This window comes from Arachis stenosperma, chromosome 10, assembly GCF_014773155.1.
Source record: "Arachis stenosperma cultivar V10309 chromosome 10, arast.V10309.gnm1.PFL2, whole genome shotgun sequence".
Lineage (NCBI taxonomy): Eukaryota > Viridiplantae > Streptophyta > Magnoliopsida > Fabales > Fabaceae > Arachis > Arachis stenosperma.
Window position 1 is genome coordinate 230850 of NC_080386.1, and position 22308 is coordinate 253157.

The following is a 22308-nucleotide window of genomic DNA, read 5'->3' on the forward strand; positions in this document are numbered from 1 at the left end:
CATAGATTTCCAGATCCGGTTTACCTTAAAAATTTTACAAGTTCTGTGAAATAATATTTCAAGCCAACCCCGTTGTTTTAAGTAACGATACTAGTGATCATTATAGTAAATTTCAAATCAATATCAAAACGATAGCTTTCACCTCCCCATTAACAGATTTTTCAGGAGATTGTTTTGTTACACAGATTCCTCGTAAGGTGAGGATTACCATAATAGAAGTACGGTTTATCCTCTCCAGCCTAATAAAACATTAAATTAGGTAATATGCTCCACCAACACTACTAGCTTTCACAAGCTGACCCATGAAATTGAACACCCCAACAAAAACCTTGAATGTTGACTCCAGCAAACACACTCATAGCCCCAAGTTAAAAAAAACTAGGATATCACTACAACCGACGGGCAAAACACTGCTTAAATACAAGTCCTTCTTGTCTAGCTCCAAATCTTTGCTAATTGGGAGCTGGGACAGGAGGTCGCCCTCGTCCCATTGCAAAGCCTCGTGTTCCATCCGGCATTTTTGGTCCAGGAGGCGGTTTCGGTGCTTCCATGACATGAGTAGATGAAGTGCTTCCATGGCCTGGAACAAATACAATTATCAACAAGGGAAGAGATTCAACTTAAAAATGATAGAACGCAAGCAGAACTGTTAATAAAAGAGATACCTATTCCATTTGCAGCACGATATTTTTGTTTTCTTGATCTTCCATGACTTCTAGGCCTATGCCCACCTTTATTATCCTTTGCCAAGTGGTCGCCATCCTGTAATGAAAGAAAAGCAACGCAGGTGAATGAAAACTTATTCAAATTGAAAACAGAAATCTGGAATATATCCTTTTAAAAATATCTATTAATAGTTGCATTTATATGATTAACAATTGATGATTCATTTATAATAGATAAATTACAGGATGCTTCAAAGGGTTAAGAAAACAATGTAAAACAAACCTCTTCATCATGTGTATCTTCATGAAGCTCATTTGAGCTATGATTTTCCTCATCTGTTTGTTCAGACACATGGCTAGAGCTATTCTTCTCAGAATTAGCTACCTTCCAAGCTTGTTTTTTGTGTCCATACTTCCCCTATATCATAAAATCATCATCATCATCATCATCGTCGTCGTTAACTTTTTCTGATAATTTGTCTCATGAAGAACGAATGTGGAACTAACCATTTTCTTGAGAAGTTTAACACGCATGCCATTTCTCCAATCCTGTTCATCATTTAACAAAGCCACCTAACCCAGGAACGAGGATCAGGGAAGAGTACATCAATTGGCCAGGCGATAAATGCTTATGAAACTATGCATATAAAATTATATAAAATGATACTCACAGCTTTCTCAGCCGACTCAATAGTGTCGTACTCCACAAGAGCATGTAACTACATCAAAGTAAAATGGATGTCAAAGTAAGTGAGAAAAAAAAAACAATGAACAGAAAAGGCAAAAAGTAATGTTAGTTAACACCCAAGAGTTAGACATAAGCAAGCAATTTTACAGGGCACCGTTATGAGACTATAGAAGTAGTACTAGCAGCACAATATTTCATTTCTAAGACAACTGAAATATTCAAAATGGAAGTTCTAGCACGAGCAATTAAAAAGGTAGAACTCTTCATACTTAAGTCTAGATTTAAATATAAGATAATTCCAAACCTTGCTACTAAAAAATGTTTCTTGTTTATGTTTTGTCGACTCTGCAGCAGAACGTGGATCATAAATGCTAATCCGCCTTATACTGTATATAAGAAGACATGTCCACATAAGAGAATTCGAACCACAAAAATTACGGTCTTACTTAACAAATATTGAAACAATACCAAGGCTGGAAGAAATCTTACTTTCCAGCTTCACGGAATATTCGCTGAAGGTTGTCCTTTGAATGATCCTCTGGCAAATTCTCTACCAAAACAGTATATAACTAGAATCCAATAATAAGACACAGATAACAAAAGAAAAAAAAAAGAAGAAAGAAAGGAAGAAAGAATCATTAAAAAGGTATCTTCCCCCTTCAACTAATACCTTATGATCTCTAGATTCTTTGAATCGAAATGGATTGACCCGCTTAACCCTTTTGCCATCACTACTCACAACCTGCAAATCCCATTAATGAAATTTCCCTCAAGTCTGCAAGAAGATAATCACAAATGCAGTTCATGTTTACAAAACAAGGAAGGATTTATCATACAAGCACTGAAGATTCCTGCAGTGCCGCAGCTATAACTGAATGATCTCGACTGAGCCTCTTCATTTTTCTAAAGGAAGCAATTACTGATACAGGAACTGCAGGACCAGTGAAAATAAGAAACACATGTTAGGATACATAAATAAATAAATGTGAAATGTGTGTAGCTGCATAAACAACATGAACATTAGCTTTTTTTAAGAGATAGCAATGATGCTTCTTCATAATAATAATAATAAAAAGAAGCATGAGAAGAAACATTGTCATATTCTTTATGAAGAAATTATAGTTGTCATAAAATGCAGGCAGTCTCAAGCATATCCTCAGAGAATGCTTGTTAGTTATTACTAGACAAATAAAATCCTCATTCAGCAAAAGTTTATCCTCCCTCAGGATGTGCTTCTACGCAACAGCATACAAGTTCCCTCCTAAGACCTCAGAGAAAAACTTCAAAACGGATAATCTCACATCTCAAAGCTAGCAGACTAACAGCAAATACACAACACACGAAGAATTGGCGACCAGATCATATTATATGCCTAATAAAAGAGCAACATCACAGAGAGACTTAATAGTTAATACCACTTACCAAACCCTTCCTTATTCCTCCTGATGAAACCCAAGAGATACTTATCAGTGGGCAGATTCTCATCGCTGAAATAATACTCCACCTGAACCAAAATCAACACAACCAAATTCACCAAGCTAAGTCAAGGAAGGAATAGAACAATGTCTTCATCAAAAACCTAGTCATAGCTAAAACATAAATATTTCTAACGCTCGTTACTAAACACATAACACAATAGAACGAATTAAAACATTACTAAGTTGCTGTGCCTACGAGAGAATATAATCGAACATAAAGAACACATTAAAAAGATAAATTGGTTGAAATTTGAAGATCAGAGTGATTGAGAGGGAGGGGAATGGAAGAGGTATTTTTACCTGCTTGATGATCTTGAGCTTGAGATCATCGAAGGAGACGTCGGTGGTTTCAGGCTCAGGGGCGTGCTCGTGGTCATCGTCATGGTCATGGTCAAGGTCATGGTTGAGGTCGGTATGGTGTTGCTCTTCTTCGGTGAGGAGATCATGAAATTCAGGCTCGGCGATATCTTCCAGGCCAGAAGCAGGATCGGGATCGGAAGCCCCAGCGTGATCGCCGTGCCAAGGGGGCGAGGCGGCGGAGGGAGGGAGAGAATCGTCGCCGCCTTCCATGGAGGGGGGAGAGAGGAAATGGAAGAAAATCTCCCCCGCCCTTTGTTTTGGTGTGTTGTTCTGTTTCTCTCTGTTTTGGAGTTATTTGATTTGATTTTCAGACTTGAGGGCCCTTTTATTAGCTGGGTTAATAGTTTCCCCTTGTTGACATTTCCTCTCTAATTCAAAATCAATGTCATTTATGTTTTATTTTTTCTTTATCAGCTTTGAAAGAGTAAACAAATGAAATGGTTCAGGATTTTTACTGTTAGTTTAATTAATTCATTTTTTTGGTGACTAGTTTAATTAATTTATTACATTCTTGAATATCCAATTTTTTCTTCATATTTCTTTTTTTTCCTATTTATGAGGTTTTTTTTATGGATCGTGGTCATTTTAAATCCTTCACAAATAAATATCTCTGTATATAAAAATGTAGATTGAAAACAGTTGATGGTAGAGGGTGAAGGAGGAGCGACGAATAAAGAATTTCTAAAATAAAAGAAAATTTTTCGATGTTTAGGTTAATAAAAAATGTAAAAAGGTTGTTTTTAAAGACAATGGGTGTGTAAGTGTTGGGGAGGATGATTTTTCAAATATAGGTATTATGTGCCCTCAAATGCGATAGAAATGTGAAAATTCCAAAAAGAGGAGAAATTCTTTTGCATATTAGAGTTTTTGCTCGTATCATATGTCAAAATATGAAAATAATAAATAATAATAATTATAGTAAGAGTAACATGAGCCTAAAGATGATATATATCACATCATACATTGCTAAAATTATTATACAAAAAGCTCATTATGGGAAAAAAAATTAAATACGAGAAAATTGATTAAATAAAAAATGAAAATTTAATTATTATTAAATTTTAAATTTCTATTTTGTGTGAATTTTATTATCTTCATTTATAAATAATTTGAACATTAATTTATCTTATTATCTTGATTTATAAATAATTTGAACATTAATTTATCACTTTGTCAATATGTTTACTTTTGGAAAACTTGATATATTGATTATACATCTTATGATATTTTAAATAATAATAATAGCTAATTTAAATATTTTTTCATAATAATATATAATTATATCTTAGTATAAGATTTGTTCTATATTAATATCATATAAAGGTAAATCTATATTTTTAAAAAGCTAATTATATGTATCTTCTATTTTATCTTTTACATTTGGAACATTTTAAGAGCAAAATTGTTCCGATTCAAATGTTTATATTATACACATCAATTTAGCAAAATAGGCATATACTTTTTTTTTAATTAAAAATTTTTTATTCTAGTAAAAACTTATATATAATTGTCTTTCTGTAAAATTAATAATGGATACTCGTTAAATAATAATTTTAATTTTACTCGTTAAATAATAATTTAGTTAAATATGTCAAATCTGATGACAATTCACAATCATTAACCTTGAAGACTATTGCAAGTTTTCACTTTTTATTTTTAATAACTATTTCCATTTATTTAACCCATTGTGGCGAATCATGCATACCCTAGCAAATTATAGTCCCGTAACATAGAATGACCAGATCATGAACATGAACTCATGAAAGTAGGCCATTAGATCTCTGTTGGACCCGAGTCCAACCGTGTACAGTTAACCCCGCCATCATTAGTTCTAAAATTCTGCCTTTGTCTACTTTACATGTCATTGTAATTACTTATCCGAAAAAACAAAGAATGTTGGAGTAAACAAAATGACATTTAACACTGTACAAGCTATATATATCATAAAGAGCAAAGCATTCTTATCATGAACAGTGATTGCAACATCAAGCAAAGCAAATTCAAGCTGCTTTAATCTCACTTTAGAGGATCAATCCCACAAAAATAACAGAAATTTAGATTGCACTTAGCTTTCACATTCCAAAATTGAATATTATAGATTCAACCATCAAATTCCTCACTAGCTATGCGGTGTATATAACAGTGACAAAGGTACTAAGACAGGAGTAGGACATTATCATTTGTCATAGCAAAAACTGGATAAACTTAAGGCCAGTTCAAATACAATACATGTGAATTTACCTAGAGGTAACTAGTAAGAGTATTGAGCAAAGAAGATAATTGGAAATGAAAATAAAGGCATCAGAGTAGAAGCCAAAGTAAACCGAAAATGAGAAGGCTAAGCCTGGAGAGGGCGAATTTAGAGAGGGAGGTGGCGGCGGCAAACCAGACTCTGACATCATCGACCACAGGGCCACAAAGGGAGCTCATGTCGTCACTTCTGGTGTTGTAGTAAATACTGTAGAAGGCAATCCTGGTCCTATCTGCCTTGGCAGTGAAATTGAGATTTGCAGTTTGGAATGTTGAATTGGAGTTTGGTGTGTAATGGATGTTTTGAGCCTGGTCACCGGCAAAAGCCATGACGGCGAGAGGCTCCTTGCATTTGTCATCGGCGTGGCCCAACGAGAAGGTCAAGCTGTAATCCTTATCTGGTTTGGTCTCAACCATTTGGGAGATGATGCCTTCCTTCCCGGAGAGCAACTCGATGGCTCTCTTGCCTCCGGGGACGGCGAAGTGGTCCGAGTCGATGTAGCGGATGGCTCGGTTGGATTCCACGATCCAGCCAGGCAGCGAGGAGGTTTCTTCGTCTAGGTTGGTGGGAAGTAGGACACCCAGTGATGTGTTTCTAAACATCCATGGACCTTCTTCCATGTCCCCATTGACCACGGCGTTATCTGTAGAGGAGTACTTCAATTTCAATCAATCTAATTATCTAATATAATAATTAATTAATGGAAATAATACCTTTGGGTTTGTCAGGAGTGAAAAGCTTCTTGATGGCAATGTTGTCAATGATTGGCCCGCAAGTAGGGTCATCCTCCATGCCAGGGTTCTTGAAAACCAACCTAAAGGAGTCGCTGTCAGCGTTAAAAGAAACGGCGTAAGGGTTCCAACCCTGAACGTTGTAGAGCGTCTGGAGGTCAATGGTCTGGGACGCCGGCGGCACGGACACGTTAAGTGACTCCAGCTGTGCGCACGTGCGGGCGGCGCAGAACGTGACGGAGTAAACGGAGCCCTTCTCCACTGGGAACTCCTGGCTGATCTCGGCGTCGTTGCCGAGCCTGACGGCGTGCCTTCCCTGTGGCACAATTAGGATCATGCCACCTTGCTTTTGACCGGATTCAACGAGCTCGACGGTGCCGTTTGATTTCCAGCTTGGGATCTCGGTGGGGCTTTCCACCAGCGCCTCGCTTGGGAACCCATTTGATGGTGATGCCTCGAAATCTCCGTTTCCCACTAATCCTGTACGTTAATTACATTCAAATTCACATGCCAGCAACACAAGACAACAAAAAAGTAGCATCGCATGTTGGGGGCCGGCTGCAACATTTCCTTCTCAAGCACATGCCCCAAGTCCCCAACTGCTCAGCCCAATTCAATCGTAATCAACATTCAATATTTATTTATGTTGAACAAATCAACATTTTTGCAGTGATTGCACCATACCTAATTACCTACACCATTCTCGACTGGACCCCTTCCCATAATCATGCCATTATCCAGCAATGTGCCTCTATATCCGAATAAATTAAGGAAACTAAAAGATTCAACATTATCCTAATGGTAAAAACTCAGGTACAGTGGATTTTACGTAAAGTTAATAACTAAAAATCGTTATATGATTTGACTGATTTGACTAAATTTTCATCTAACGATTATCAACTATCAACTTTACCTAAAGTCGACTGCAATTGAATTTTTACCTATCCCAATACCCTTAACAAAATGTTTTCACTCCTTGAGTACGTGCCAACTAGTGGAACTGCATAGAAGCAAAGAGAGTATGCCAGAGATATAAGCTGCTGCCATTCACACATGTATGAATGAGGCCGAGGCAAGGAGCAAGGGAGTGGATTAGAATATTTTCCCAATGGCTAAAACACGACAAAAGCGTTTGATGTTGAAAGGAAACAAAATTTATGTATGGTCCAATCCAATATGAATCAGAAGCCGCGTTGAGCGCATGGGGGGTCCTACTCCTAACCCCACTCCAAGACTCCCAGTACTCTCTCTCTCTCTCTCTCACACTTTGACTCAAGGAGAAAAATAGAAGCACCTTCTTTTTTGTTACCGTGCTTTTTATAATCGCCTTGTTTAACGGAAATAGCTCCTAGCTAGTGACCTAAACGACAATAATTAGTAAAATCTGCTAGCATAATTGGTGATTTGGTGAGTGATATTGATAACGCCATTATGGGCTTTACGAAAAGGTCCTTATACTTTAGAGGGGAAAAGCATTCGATGAAAGGCGGGAACAATGTGTCTAATAAGTAATAAGGTCATTTCGCATCCCTAAGATTATATACCAAAAAATTCCAAAAAGTCCTTTCATTGGGTCCCATATGCTTATGTTGCCATGCCTTCTTTTATGCATCTCGAGGCTAGTTATGATTTTCCACTCCTACTATTTACACTCTACTACTTTTTCTTTCTTGTTTTTTTACAAGTTTAGTTTAGCTGTCTGAAACTAAGATATAATCACTGTGAATATTGCCTACAGTCAACTATTGTGTTTTTAAGAAATTAAGAAGCGCGTAATTATAGTATTATACCAACTTTATGAGTTCATTAAATTCGTAGCCTCAATTCTATAAACTACTAACATTTTTCAATTAATGTAAATATCCTCATTAAAAAATGCCAAAAACAAAAGCAAAAACTATTATCTTTAAAATGCCGAACTCAAACTTTAAAGTAGCCACGGAAAATAAGCAACATAAAAAGACTAAATCGTTTTTATTTAAGTCTACTTTGGAAATTACTATCTTTTTAACTATTCGCTTGCAACTTGGCCACTTTAATTTTCTTCATGTTTTCTAACAAATCTTTTTGTTCATTCCTATTTTGGGCACAATTTTACCTTCATCCTTGAAACTATTAAAGGAGGAAAAAGAAGAATATAGAAAATGACATGAAATTGAAAGGAGGAAAGCTACCCTCACCCACATTTAAAATTAAAAGAGATATACTATTTTGTACAATTAAAAAAGTAATCAACATCTGTTCTATTTTGAGTTGTTAGTTGTTACTTGTTACTATACAATTTTAACACCGAAAAAAAAAGACAGTGAAAAATGCAGAGTCGGTGGAGAACAGAACAGAGAAATGAGACTTGTTAGTTCACTTCACCTAGAACTAGAAGAGCTTAACCAACCAAATCAAGCTCAAAGGGTCTCACAAAAGGAAAAGTGCTCCAAGTTAGAACACAATAACGACCCTCTTGTTTCTATAATTGGTATGTATAACATCCTTAGTGTCCTCAAAATCCATCAGTTCAAATTAGTAAAACCAAATTCCAGAATTTACCCCCCACCCCTGCCTACAAGAGCCAATTCTAAAATAAAAGTAAACACTAACAAAACATTATCGTACTCGTACCATACTACTAGGCCACACAATTTGATGAAGCACATAAGGGAAAACCCAGCATAATTGATCAGATCTCAGGAACATAGACACATACATGTTGCAGAGCAAGGAAAGAACATTACCATCATCTGCCTTAGTAGTGAGGGTGAAATGGGGGAGCAGAAGGAGCATGAACATGGACACCCATTTCATTGTTATTGAGCTTCGAGCCATATCTCTGCACACCCAAAATATTCTCTCTCTCTCTCTCTCACTGATATATGAGAAGTGTTGGAGGAACCACAAAAGGCAGAGAGAGTAGGAGAGTGAGTGTCCTTTTATATAAGATTCTCGCCCACCTCCTATGGACCCTATGGTCCCTCCATTTTGCTCTTCTTTTTTTTTTTAAAGCTTATTAGCTTAAATAAATAAAACGAACTTTATTAAATTGAAATTTGGATACAGAAAATTCTTTCACAAAATAGGACTAAGGACCTCTAATCTCACATCTCTAGTGTGGAGTGTGGACACACATTTTCCTTTCCTTTCCTTTTTGAATAATTATCCTTCATGGTTTACATTATTCTAAAACGTTAATCATGCATTTGCTATCGTAAAACTCATAATTTTATTTCTTTTTAAATAAAAACAAAAAAATAATATGTTTCTTTTTCCCCTGTAGAGTGTTGATTTTAAAAAAATGAATCTTTTTAATTATTAAAAAAATTAAAAATATAAAATATAATCTCTAATTTTTTATTTTTTTTATATTTATTTTTAATTTCACTTATAAAATTAATAATAAAAAACCACATTTTATTTCAAAAAATAAGAAGATCCATTTTCCTAGCTTTAAGACCCTGGTCTAATGGTCTTATGTTGGGCCCCTTCAGCCACCTCCGTATTACGGCACTCGACAGTGTTCACATACATTGGACATAACCCGTGATTTAATTAATTAATCTACAATGTTTCCATTTTTCAATAGCCCATGAATAAAGAATGTACATCTATCCCTATTTTTCATGTATATAGATGGAGGCCTTTTTTTTTAATAAATAAAAGAAAAATTTATATTTATCATCTTACATTAAAATATAAATATGTACCATTTTTCTGTTACTTTTTCTCTTTATTTTGCAGGTATTTTTTTTTTTGTGACTTTTATTTTGCAGGTGTTGTTGATGGCAAAATTGAGTGCCTACGAAATTATAAAATAGGACGTAAAATGATAAATATTTGTATTTTAGTGTAACTGCTAAACATGATTTTTTTTTATTATTTATTTGAGAAAAAGAAAAGCCTTTAGACGGATGATGAGTAGAGTTAGGTTGGAACCAACGCAAAATTAATGGAACTACTTTAAATTCGATTTTAAAAAATTGAATTTGAGTATTAGTTTCCTTCGTTAATAATTGAGGCTAATTTAAAAGTTTAAATTTGACAAATCAAAAGTATGCCATGCATTTTTTACTCTTATTTTTATATAGAATATAATTAACTATTATTAAAATAATTATAAAATATATTTTATTTTTTTAAAAAAGATTAATAATTAGAGATTGATTCTTTTAATTTTTGTTTATATATATATATATATATATATATATATATATATATATATTTTTTTTTTTTTTAATTTCAGATTTAGAGAAGAGAAATATGTTTACTAAAATTTTTTCTCTAATTTCAATCACTATCATTCTCTCATCCTCTTCCTCTGCTGTATCTTTGGTTCATTTATCTTCGTCGCCTCAACCGACGCCGCAACCTGCTTCCATCGCTGTCGTGCAAGACGCTGCCTCAACACTTGGAATTGGAGGTTAGTTAATCATTATGCCCAAGGTTCTGAGAATCGGATCGGTCATTGAACCACTCTAATCATTAGTTTACTAATCCAACCAGTCCAATAAAAAGACCGTTTTAAAATAAACTAATAAATAAATTATAAATAAACATCTTAAAATATAACTCAACTAATTTTTTTTTGTCTCATATCAATAATATCTCTTTCATCTCTTTTCTAATATAAAGAATTAAAAAAGATCAAACAAATTGAACAAACCTTGTAATACTAACAGTGAATCTATTTCTTTAATATTACAAATAATAAAAATTAATCACATAAATACATTAATATTACAAAATATACTAATATATTTGACAAATAGGTAAGACATAATACAACAGTGTCTTTTGATCGATTTTAGAATACCTCAAGTAACATGGAGAGATGACAAGCAAAGCAGAAATGCTTAGCAGCCAGAGGCATATTACCAATTGGAAAAGTATCGGTGAACAATGAAAATATTAAACAATGTAAACAATAGATATATCGGATGTTCATTTTACTAGTGTACGGATGGTTATTTTAATATTAAAATTTAGAGAGTTAATTTGGATGTGTAGTGTGTTTTTATTTGATTGGTGGTTGTTCATATTGTTCAACAAAATCATTGTCCCCCTAGCATTCCCCTTACCAATTTTACCACACACTTTACAAGCTTTCTTCATTACCATGCATTTTGTTTCTTTATCGGCATCACAGGCTTCTTTGAAGTTCCTCAGTATCTTCTTGAAAGATTCTTCGTCCTTCGACTCTGCATGAGTCTTTGAAGCCCCTCATTAGTATGCACATATTATATTTGTTGCTAATTCAATCGATTTAATTTAACACCAATCGATTAGTAAATAACTATTTTGTGCCAAATAACTCGATCCTAAACTCATAACAGTTGATTGTATATATAAATAGATCTATTCCTTTATACACAAACATATTCAATCTATAAATGTGAAAAATAGCTTCAATTTGAGTATAAAACTGAATTATTTGAGATATAGTCCCTCGTCTTCATGACCCATCTCATAAATTTCTCCAACTATTTCTTTCGTTGTCCAACACAAGTCCAGATTTATTATTTTAATAATATCAACCATCCACTAATCACACACCAAAAGAATAATAAAGAAAAAAAAAATAACATACCCCATTATATAAAAAACTGGCTAACAGAACTAGATATACATTGATACTATGGTACCTATCTAATAACAATCAATATGCATGCTAAATTGACGATTCCCAAAGAAATTGAGAAAATTAATCGATCTTAGATTAAAAGAGTGAAATGTATACCTAATACAACAAGTAAATTATTAGGCTTAATTTGTCTTGCTCGAACCCCTTTTCTCAAGTTTGCGATCTGCCTCGAGCTTGTCCGCCATGATTAAGCCGACTTCTGGTACTGTGCCGTAGAGAGCACCAAACATGCTGAAGCATGCGGAGGCTCTGAGACTGCGGCGGCACAGTAAGGAGAGCAGCCCGCTGCTGATGGCCGGGGCAAATATGCGGTCCCAGGGATCGTTTTTCTGACGAACAAAAACCAAGGCGTCGTGGGAGACATTGCAGAGGACACTCCAGGCGGCAAGCTTGCCCCCGATGCGGGGTGCATTGAGGCGGGCGGCATGGCAAGCGGTAGGAATATGGGTTGGAGAGATGCAAAGAGACTTGAAGAAGTGGAAGGTGGATCCGCCGATTAAGCCTACCTGAAATCCCTGGCCCGCTGAATTGGTGACTTCATCAAGCCAATTCTTCATTGTTCGCGGATGACGAAACATGAATTCACAAGGATACATTGCAAATAGGATTCCCAAAGGTGTAATTGTGTTTCTCTTTTTATGTTTTATCGACCACAAGAGTTCTTAAAGGGTGGGAAAATTATTATAGGGAGTCCGGGTGGTTAAATCCAACACAATTTAAATTAAATCTTATCCAATCTTAATCTAAATCAATTAAAATCACATTAATTTAAATTTAATTAGATTATATTTTTAACAAACCAAATTAATTGAATTAGATTTTAGATTTTTTTCTCAAAACTCATCCAATTCAAATTAAATCATAAGATGTGATATAATATTATTTTTTATTAGTATATTTAAATTTTTTTAATTTGTTATATATTTTTTATGTTATTCATATATTATTATTATTATTATTATTATTATTATTATTATTATTATTATTATTATGGAACTAATTACATACCCTTTAATTACTAATAATACACCATCTATATTATCTTAACAAAATATTTTTTATTTTGTCTATTATTAAACAAATTTAATTTCATTAATTATTAATGATAATGGTAATATCTCAATTTTTTAAATTATGTTTATTATTTAATTAAAGTTGTAATTATTTGTTCTAAATCAATACTCAATTATTTAGAATCGCTTAACAATTTAACAATTTAAATAACTCTTTGTTATAACTAGTACTCTTAATCAATTTAAATCATGTACAATTCACTCTTGTACAGACAACTCATTTAGAAATTGTAGATTGCTTAACAATTTAAATATGATGTTAGATGATCATATTTTTTATGATTATAAATCTAAATTGTATATTGCTCCACTTTTTGGCCTATCACACCTTTTGACATACCCACTCAAAAATATATATCGTAAGTCTTCTCAAAAATTTTTTTAATATCATAACAAGTTCAATAGTTTATATCTTATATGTATATAATAACTATTTGTTGAATGTTTTATATCTTAGGAATGATAACAAAATTTGGGTGACCAATTGGATGAGAGAATATATTCTACAAGATTATTTCAATATTTAGGTAATATTTATAACAAAGTATTTTTAACATAATTTTTTCAACACACTTCTAATTAGAATTACATTTTAGAGGAGTACTACGATTTATGTCTCATAATCCAAGAAAATGCTTGGAAATATAGGAGCAAGGTGGAACTAGAGCATGAAGATATTTGGGAGTGAAAAATTATATTATTAGATATTTTTCTATTTTCTTTGAAAGATAAATTACTAAGCTATTTTTCATTAGTTTATACACTAATTTATCCTTCTTCTACATATTACAATTCCATATTACTAATTTTCTTTACTTTATCCGTTAATATAAGTTATTAGCAACCTATATATTATCGTAACAAATTATTGCTGAGTATGATAAATATAACATAACTTAATCAAAAAAAACAAGAGCAAAGTTCAAATATAACCTGAAGTTATAAGATAAAATTGATTTATTTTAAGCCATTGTTAAAAAATATAATAGAAAGTTAAAAAATACAACACCAAAACTATATTTCATAGTCATTGAACCTTCAACTTCAACTACACTTTTTTCAACTAAAGAAGTAAACAAAAAATAAAGACTACCAAAAAAGCAAACTCACTTCTTTATCCATATTATTAACAAGTGCCAAAGAGAGACAAAAAGGAGAAAAATACAGGCTTGCTGCTACAAAACTTTCAACCAATATCAATCCAGAAGTTGCTATTAATGAAAATTAAGAATTGCATTTTTAGTTTCTAATTCTAAACGGAGTGTACTTTGCAGCTTTCATCAAAGTCAATACGCTTTTGTGTCCATAGTATATGAAAAAGGTTTCATCCATTAATTATAAATGACTACAGTCCAAGTTCAGAAAGTAGTTAGCGCTATCTTGGTGTTTTCTCATAAAAATTGTAGGTCAAAGGTGATATAAGAACGCCACTACCACTAATCTACATTAAACGAATGTAATCAACATGAAAATGAGTATGAGAATCATAGATGAAAGGAAATTCACATAGTCACTCTTTTATGCCAAGTCCATGTAGTAATGCTAGCCATTGCTAGTGGCAGTAATACATCATGTAGACTAATATTTTATTCCAAACTAAATATAATTGGGTTATTTGGACTCGAGTCATTCAAAATAACAAGTCTTCATACGAAATTCAAAACACATGCTTTGAAAATAATGTAAAAACTCACCGCTCTCAGCTGCTGTATAGACTTATATAGTGCCTTCTTGGATACACATATCACTATAACATAGTAGTCTGCTATTATTTTCCCATCCCGTTTGCAAAAAATAGGATTTATAATGGGTCTCTGCAGAAGATAATCACATATTCCTCTTAAAATTGAGAAAAAATTGTAGTGAAAAAAATAATGATACTGCTCATAATCCCAGTAGATAGTATATGACAAATTTTACTATTGCAAAAAATAAATGTTGTAAGGAAAGCTCCTACCGGTGAAAAAAAATGAAAAATAAAAATAACAACACTTTTATAAAGATGACAAATTTTCTTCTTCTAACATATCTAGTCAAATGAAAACTATTTTTTCTTTCCCTTTTAGTTTCATTATCTGTTGTACAACTTTTAAGTAGTGGTGCAAACATTTTACATAAAAAGACGATATATATATATATATTTATTTATTTATTTATTCCAATTGAAAAGATTCAGTTACAAGCATTACTACCAACGAATTGAAGAAATATTATGGTGTCATTAAAGAAAAATAAAATGACTAACCCAATCACCATCAAAAGTTTAGCAATCTCCCCATTTTACAATCCTTCTAAAAATGCTGTGATCCCTTAACTTAATAATGCTCAATTCACACATTAAAGGACCTTCTAATTGAAAATTCTAAAAAGAAATTTATTGTTGATATCTTAAGTTCTTCTACATTATTAGGTCCTCATGCATGTATTAAAACCATAAGCTACAAGAAGAGAAAAATAATATAGATCCATACCACAGAACATGATATACAGTTCTACAGAACTTGCAATTAAAAATAAAGTGGTAAACAGGTAAAGCATAAGAATGCAAAATGCAAGTAGGTGCTATATAAAAATGACCAGAAATCTATAAAGAATCAACCAACTCAAACATAAGAAGTCCAATTACAGCTAACATGTCAAGATTCTTTCTGGTAAATACTAGTTCTTTTGTTAAAGCATGCATATTGTCAAACAATAATTTTTCCAAGAATGTAAAAAACTTATTCTTTAACTGATTATCAACAAATAAATGCTTTAGTTAAGAGCATGAACACCTTGTCCAATTTGTTCTTCAATAGTCAGGTCTTTCCACAAAATTTCATAATCCAAGCAATCAGTGTCCACATCAACTTTATTATTTACAGCACAACTTCCAGCACTTCCACAGGTGCTAGCACTACTTGTGCTGTTAATATTGATGGATGAGGACTAGGATCCTAAAGCCTCATTGTTACTAAGGTGATTTCTTTCACCTCCTTGGTGTTCTTGCTTCTGATTAACTGACTGATTTTTTTATGATCATTTGACAAGAAAGGCACAGCAACACAGACATCCTTTGCCTCCGATCCTTTTTGATCATTTGCTTTCCATGGCCATGCCATTGTTTTCTTTTGAATCCATGCTTTAACCCTAGACATTATAATCTTGTGAATAGATTTTCCTTTACTATTATCGACAAATTTTTTCAGACTTTTTCCTTGGGATCTTTCCTCACCATGAGAAAATATACCAAAAGGGAACTGCATCACATCATCTCTGTGTATACTAGCTCTACTGCAATTAGCATCCTCTCTATGGTATGCAACACCAACTTCTGAAAAACTAAAATACTCATATTTATGACTTCCTCCGCTCCCGCTTTCACGATCACCGTTATTTTCTCCTATTTGAATTCTTGACTTAACTTTGTTACTTACCTTTGATGCCTGTTTAATGGTTCTAACATCAAGCCATGCTATGCTATACTAGTATAAATTACGGAAACATGAAATTTACAACACTAACTAAATTCGAGAACTTGGATGCTATAGAAGTTTGGAGAGGCTGCTGAGTATCAAGGCCAAGTTTATTTGAAATGCTACTTCTAAGAGGCCTAGAGCCTGAACCTGATTCAGCATTGTTTGCAGCCAAGCACAGAACTCTCGTTTCAACAAAGAGCTGCAAATCACTTGAGACATAGATAATCCCAACTAAACTTCCATCATCATCATAAAAAGGAGTATTCGTCACCACCGCCAAGAACTGCTCTCCCGTCTTGTTCTTGACCGAGAATTGTCCAGTCCAGCTCTCTCCCATTACGACACGGTTCACAATATCATCAGCCAAGGCAAAATTCTTGGAGTCAACAATCAGCTCAATCCCATCCTGCCCAAGAACTTCCTCCGCAGCATAACCATACAGATTTTTGGCACTCAAGTTCCTGCAAAATCATTGCAAATCAAATCCAAGAGAGTGAAGGGGCAGAAAAAACTCTAAATGTAGGTCCGTCACTCCCCACAATTCATGCAATCAATAAGATAAGACAGGACAGAACATATCAAAATCAACATGCACATCCATTTTAGCTAAGGACTTGTCATCTCCAAAATCCAAATCATATATACGGGTTGCGTTGCGAAGATGAGCGGACGAGAGAGACGACAGAGGGAGAGGAAGAGAAAAGGCATCCATGAATTGAAAATGCATAATGATTAACTAACCTCCAAGTGTTGAGGCAGCGTCTTGCGCGGCGACGGCAGAAGCAGGTTACGCGGCGACGGAAGCAGGTTGCGACGTCATTTGAGGCGTGTTGTGGCAGCGAGGATAAGCGAACGAAAGATACAGCATAGAAAGAGGATGAGAGAATGGCAGTGATTGAAATTGGATGAAAAATCTTAGCAGGCATGCTCCTCTTCTCGGAATCTGAAATTAAAAGGAAAAGAGAAAAAGTGTAAAAAACAAAAATTAGAGGGATCAATATCTAATTATTAATGTTTTCAAAAAAAATAAAAAGGGAATATATTTTGTAATTATTTTGATGATGGTTAATCATACTCCTATATAAAAGTAGGAATAAAGAATCCATGGCCCAAAAGTATATATATTATGTGATTTGGCAGCGTGTTACTTTAAAAATAATTTGAACTTTTTTTTACAGAAGAAAACTTTCATTTAAGAAAATAGGCAAATCGCACTTAAATATTACAGAAGAAACATTTGATTTGAAACTAAACAAGAAAATGGATAAGTTCTATGTTGAACTATTGTCTGAGAGGATGCAAAAAGTTCGATTACAAAGAATCTTATACAAGAGAAACAGAGACTCGTTACAATCTCTTTTGTTTCTAAATCTAGACAGAAAGTGCTGCACCACAAAAACTTATCTTCTATTCTTCTCAGAATCGGTCTAAATGCTATTTAAAACTGTAAATATTTTCATAGATGAAAGACCCTCGTTGTATCTTCATCTCGAACCTGCGAAAACATCACCAACAACACCTATAAAAGGGACCAGTGCACCACAAAAGGAGAGAAAAACACCACAAAGGGGTTATTTAATCTAGATCTGGATCTCAGATCTAGATCTCCAAAAACAAAAAACAACCAAACGAAACAGGCAACAAAGTAACAACAGAAATAAGTAGAAAAAAATAAAAAGAAAAGTTGCGAAAGAAAGAAGAGAAAGCAGGTGATAGCAAGAGAAGGGTAGTGGAAGGTTGTTGCCGGCGAGAAGAGAGAAAGAGCTGAGAAGGAAGATGTGAAGGGGTTGGGAAAAAGAGAAAAGAAAAAGGGACAAAAGAAAAAAGGGAGGAAATTTCACAGAAAAGAGAAGTAGTAGAGAAAAAAAGGAGGGCCACCGCAACCCAGGCTGAGACGGCGGCGCCCGCCTTCAAAAGACTTCAGAGTTTCCTTTACTTGAGTAAGATATAAAAAACCAACACTATATACACAATTTTATCCTTTTTTTGTGCTTCTAAAATAATTTGAACTTACAACAATATATATGATGCTCCTTTATACTTATAGCCTTATAGGCTAATGAATAGAATTTACCTAAGAATGTAAGATCAAACTCTATTCACTTATGACCTTAATTTATTAAAAACTGTTTTTGGTATAGGCCCAAAAAGAAGAAAAGTACAGAACTGAATCACGAGCCAGAGAGTATAAAGAATTCATCTTTCCAATCCTTGAACAAAAGAGTTTCTTTTACTTTTTTGGACAATGAACAAAGCGAGATAAACAGAGGAGATTGATTCAACCCAGTCTGTGAAGGACTTTGGCTAAGTGGACTGATATTTAACACCCACTCAATTCATCGAAATGGGCTGAAGCATAATTAACCTGGCCATTTTCGACAGCCAAATGATTTAGCCATTTTGTTCTTTATATTAATAAAAAGTGCTGATAGAAAAATTTAATATTTTATATATATACAGACAATGATAATACTAAAAAAGTGAAAAATAAAAAGTGAAGAAAATAAAACAAAAGTTACAAGTGTGAAGAAATTGATCTCCCTGACACGTGACGTGAGGGAGTAGGCGTATTTCCAGTTTTGCCCAATGGCAATATTGCGTGCTTGAGTCTACAAGTTGGTTTCATGTTGAGAGTTAAATGTTACCAGTTACGTTGCATTATTATTGTTGGAGCATCACTCCTTCCTTTAATAATGTTGGGTGGACCTTTCATAGTTAAATGATGAATAATGCGATCTGCCATGCTTTCCTTTTTCGGCAGAGTAGAGTAGACACAGTACACATACACTGCTCTGACCAAAGTTACCAAGTTCCCAACCTTCAATTTTTGGGAGACTATCATGTTTAAAGCATAGTTATTAAAACAGTCTCCATTCTGTCTATTTGACTGAAAATCTGGCCACTTGATCGGAGTGAGTCACCCCCCAAAACCGCCTAAGCACGAGACCCGACAGCAAATGACCCGACCCGTCCAATTTTTATCAAACCCTGTGCCGCAACCGATTTTTGTAACGGTTTTATTAGATACTAGATAGACAATAATTTTTGTAAATAATGGACTCTATAATTAATTCAATAAAGTAAAAAAATACTATATTCCAAATTACATTCTAAACTTTAATATCAGGATAACCATATGCACAAATTAAACATTCAGCCATTGTTAATTATCCATGAATAAATCGAATCAAAAGAAATAACCATCCAATTAAAAATAATGTACATAGTCATCTGCATACCTATTGAATTGAACATCTGATATATCTATTGTTCACATTATTTAGTATTTTTATTGTCTACTTATACTTTTTTTTTTGTAATATGGCTTGAAGTATAAAGAGACAATGAAAATAACAAATAATGAATAATAAAATAAAAAAAAGAATATAGAATTAAAATCAGATTATTAATTAATTATTTTTAATTTCAGATTTTGAAATTTAAAAGATATAGATTAACAACCAGTTACACCCAATTATCATGCTAATCTCCCTCTTCCATTTGCTATTTCCGGTCTGTAGAGGCACCCAAATCGCTTCACTTCCTCTTTCTCCGGCTGCTGACACCCCATCTACCCACCGATATCGTCCAAGCATCTTCGCGAACGTTCGATTGCTCCGCAATATCTCCGTGCGTTATCTTTTGCGCTGTCCATCTGCGTGCTGGCCGTGTAGCCCCCCAACCCTTGCAGCTTACCACCGCAGTTGACAACGACTACCTCAACGCCAACACAATTGACAATACAGAATTTTCATTCCGTTCTCGCCTCCCACCGTCTTGACCACAAGATTTTATGACAGTTCTCGCTTCTTTTTTTCCTCTTTTTTCTGTCATTTTTGCTCTAAACCTCATAACGCTGCACAACATGATTCCAAAAAGCTACGTCTACAGAATGTGCAGATCGATGTTATGAGGAAGTATGCAGCAAAAGTTTTATATACGTGGCTGAAGGTTTATTTTTCATGCAAATGAGATATTTATTCTTAATGTAAATAGAATGTTTGTTCTTTGTATAAATAAAATGTTTATTCTTCGTGCAAATGGATATTTGCTCTTAATACAATACTTGACGTTGGTGATGGCAGGAGATGCGGCACTGGAGAGGGGATTTGGATTAGAAGGAAGTATAATTAGGGTTAAAAGTAAGGAAATGGTTAAAATTTCCAATACTAGGATTAAAAGGGTTTTTTTAAACTCGAGTTGGGGTGTTTTTTTTTTAATTTTCAGTGGGCTGAAAAATCAGTCTATTATTCATATTGTTTAAATTTTTTATTGTCTACCTAATAAAATTATTTTTATTTTATCTAAAAACAATTTCCTTCATAGTTAAGAAAAAATTGAAATCAGAAAATCAGACTAATCATTAAACTATTTTAATTATCATTTTATTGATCCAATCAATTTAAATATAATTTAACTAAAAGAACTATTTGATAATAAAATAATAAATAAAATATATAAATAAATACAATTTTAACACAATTTTTTAGTATAATTTTAAATTTTTAATAAAAATTAACAAGGTTAACAAGAGTTAAAGACAATGAATGAGGACACTAAAATTAATCTTTTCAAAACATTGTTGTGATATTTATTTTTTTATTTTGTTCATTAAATATGTTATTTTTTTAGTTTGCCTTTCTTTGTTTTTATGAAAAAAAATAATATTTCAGGTATTTATTAAAATCATAAAAAAAAGACAGAGAGATTTATTTTAAAAAAAATCATTGAATATGTCAAATTCATTTGTGTTATAAGTATAAAGGATTTTTTTTTGTTAAGTTGAAAGAGTACTTAATGTTAAAGATTAAGCTAAGTTAATTTAGTGGTGATAAATTTGATTAAAAACATGTGTGTTCTTTGATAAAATTAAGAAGAATTCTAAGAACGAAATTTGTGTATGTAATTTTTGAAAATTATAGTAAAAATTCTATAGTCATTGTGGTGAAAATTAAATGTAAATCATATTACATTATATGACTGAATTAGGATATATAATGGTACAAAGTTCTTCTTTTTTCTGTTTCTAATTCTGTTTTATAAAATAAAAGTAAAATATTTTTTGCATAATCGTTTTAGTTGATACTGTCGTAATATCTAAAATCCAATCTATTTCAGTGACTTAAATAAAAAAACAATCCTAAATTTTTAACCATTCTTTTTTAAGTGATTGATAACTTTGAGTGTCTAATGGCATCTGCATGATATTCTAATTTAAAAGTTATAAGAATAGAGGATGAATTACTTGAGTAACGAAATGAGATAAGTAGCTAGTGGCATGGCATTATTAGTAGTAGCTAATAGAAATTTCAACGGTATAATCACCCAATTATTCTGTTATTATATTATGAATATGCACGATGAGATGTGCTACAATGTGGAATGTGGATGGCCCCTTCCATTTTGGCGCCATTTGTAACTTGTGGTAGAAACTCCCTGTGGAAAAGCAATGCAAATGCTACATAAAATCATATTCAGATTTCAGATGGCGATTTACCACCCGCTTTCTTTCTATGTTGCGCATGCATATCATGGATCCAACATGCCACATGTTCATTTTGTAAATCACTCTATATATCTAATTTGTATTTCTCTAATAAAATATATTTTGACCAAACCAAAACAAACAAAAAAGCCTAAAATTTTGTTTTTAAATATGACAACAATATCAACAACGATAAAGATAGAGTAGTTATTTCTATACCTTCTTTATATACTTTGTACTTTTAAGTTTTAACTGCATTATTTTTGTTAATTATATTTATCCAACTATATATATACCGCATTTCATTATGGCTCATTTTTTGGATATGAGAAGTATGTGTGTGTTGTGCGTTGTCGTGGAGAATATGGGTACTAGACATAGACGTGGGATAATTTTTTCTGAAACAAGGGATAAAGAAATTGGACTATCCGATTTTTTTATAAAAAAAATTAAGTTTACTAATCGGACAGTCCAATTAATATGAGAGAAA

At 33.1% G+C, this 22308-nt stretch overlaps 4 protein-coding genes across 7 annotated transcripts; all 4 read right to left on the minus strand.

Annotated features, from left to right (window-relative positions):
- Positions 1–106: 106 nt before the first annotated feature.
- On the minus strand, positions 107–3497 carry LOC130955968 (la-related protein 6A). The gene is made up of 11 exons (XM_057882985.1): positions 3132–3497; positions 2776–2857; positions 2190–2284; positions 2024–2095; positions 1843–1922; positions 1658–1739; positions 1337–1384; positions 1173–1238; positions 949–1083; positions 666–762; positions 107–580 (listed from the first exon to the last, which is right to left on the minus strand). The coding sequence occupies exons 1-11, from the start codon at positions 3399–3401 to the stop codon at positions 453–455; spliced, it is 1155 nt and encodes a 384-aa protein (XP_057738968.1). The 5' UTR covers positions 3402–3497; the 3' UTR covers positions 107–452.
- A 1856-nt stretch (positions 3498–5353) lies between these two features.
- On the minus strand, positions 5354–9055 carry LOC130954105 (protein DUF642 L-GALACTONO-1,4-LACTONE-RESPONSIVE GENE 2-like). Of its 2 annotated transcripts, none has more exons than XM_057880844.1 (3): positions 8903–9055; positions 6156–6653; positions 5354–6085 (listed from the first exon to the last, which is right to left on the minus strand). In XM_057880844.1, exons 1-3 carry the CDS (start codon positions 8991–8993, stop codon positions 5493–5495), a joined length of 1182 nt encoding a protein of 393 aa, XP_057736827.1. In that variant the 5' UTR covers positions 8994–9055; the 3' UTR covers positions 5354–5492. The 2 variants fall into 2 exon arrangements, with proteins under 2 accessions (XP_057736827.1, XP_057736828.1); XM_057880845.1 differs by lacking the exon at positions 8903–9055 and adding an exon at positions 6858–7844.
- A 2869-nt stretch (positions 9056–11924) lies between these two features.
- Positions 11925–12359, minus strand: LOC130955325 (mitochondrial import inner membrane translocase subunit TIM17-3-like). The gene has a single exon (XM_057882165.1). It carries the CDS (start codon positions 12357–12359, stop codon positions 11925–11927), a length of 435 nt encoding a protein of 144 aa, XP_057738148.1.
- Positions 12360–14018: 1659 nt separating this feature from the next.
- On the minus strand, positions 14019–18310 carry LOC130954885 (uncharacterized). Of its 3 annotated transcripts, none has more exons than XR_009076468.1 (3): positions 17075–18305; positions 15650–16794; positions 14019–14689 (listed from the first exon to the last, which is right to left on the minus strand). XR_009076468.1 is itself a non-coding variant. In XM_057881661.1 (3 exons), the coding sequence occupies exons 1-3, from the start codon at positions 17257–17259 to the stop codon at positions 14592–14594; spliced, it is 597 nt and encodes a 198-aa protein (XP_057737644.1). In that variant the 5' UTR covers positions 17260–18308; the 3' UTR covers positions 14019–14591. The 3 variants fall into 3 exon arrangements, 2 of the variants coding, with proteins under 2 accessions (XP_057737644.1, XP_057737643.1); XM_057881661.1 differs by having other exon boundaries at positions 16481–16794; positions 17075–18308; XM_057881660.1 differs by lacking the exon at positions 14019–14689 and having other exon boundaries at positions 15458–16794; positions 17075–17828; positions 18212–18310.
- Positions 18311–22308: the final 3998 nt, after the last annotated feature.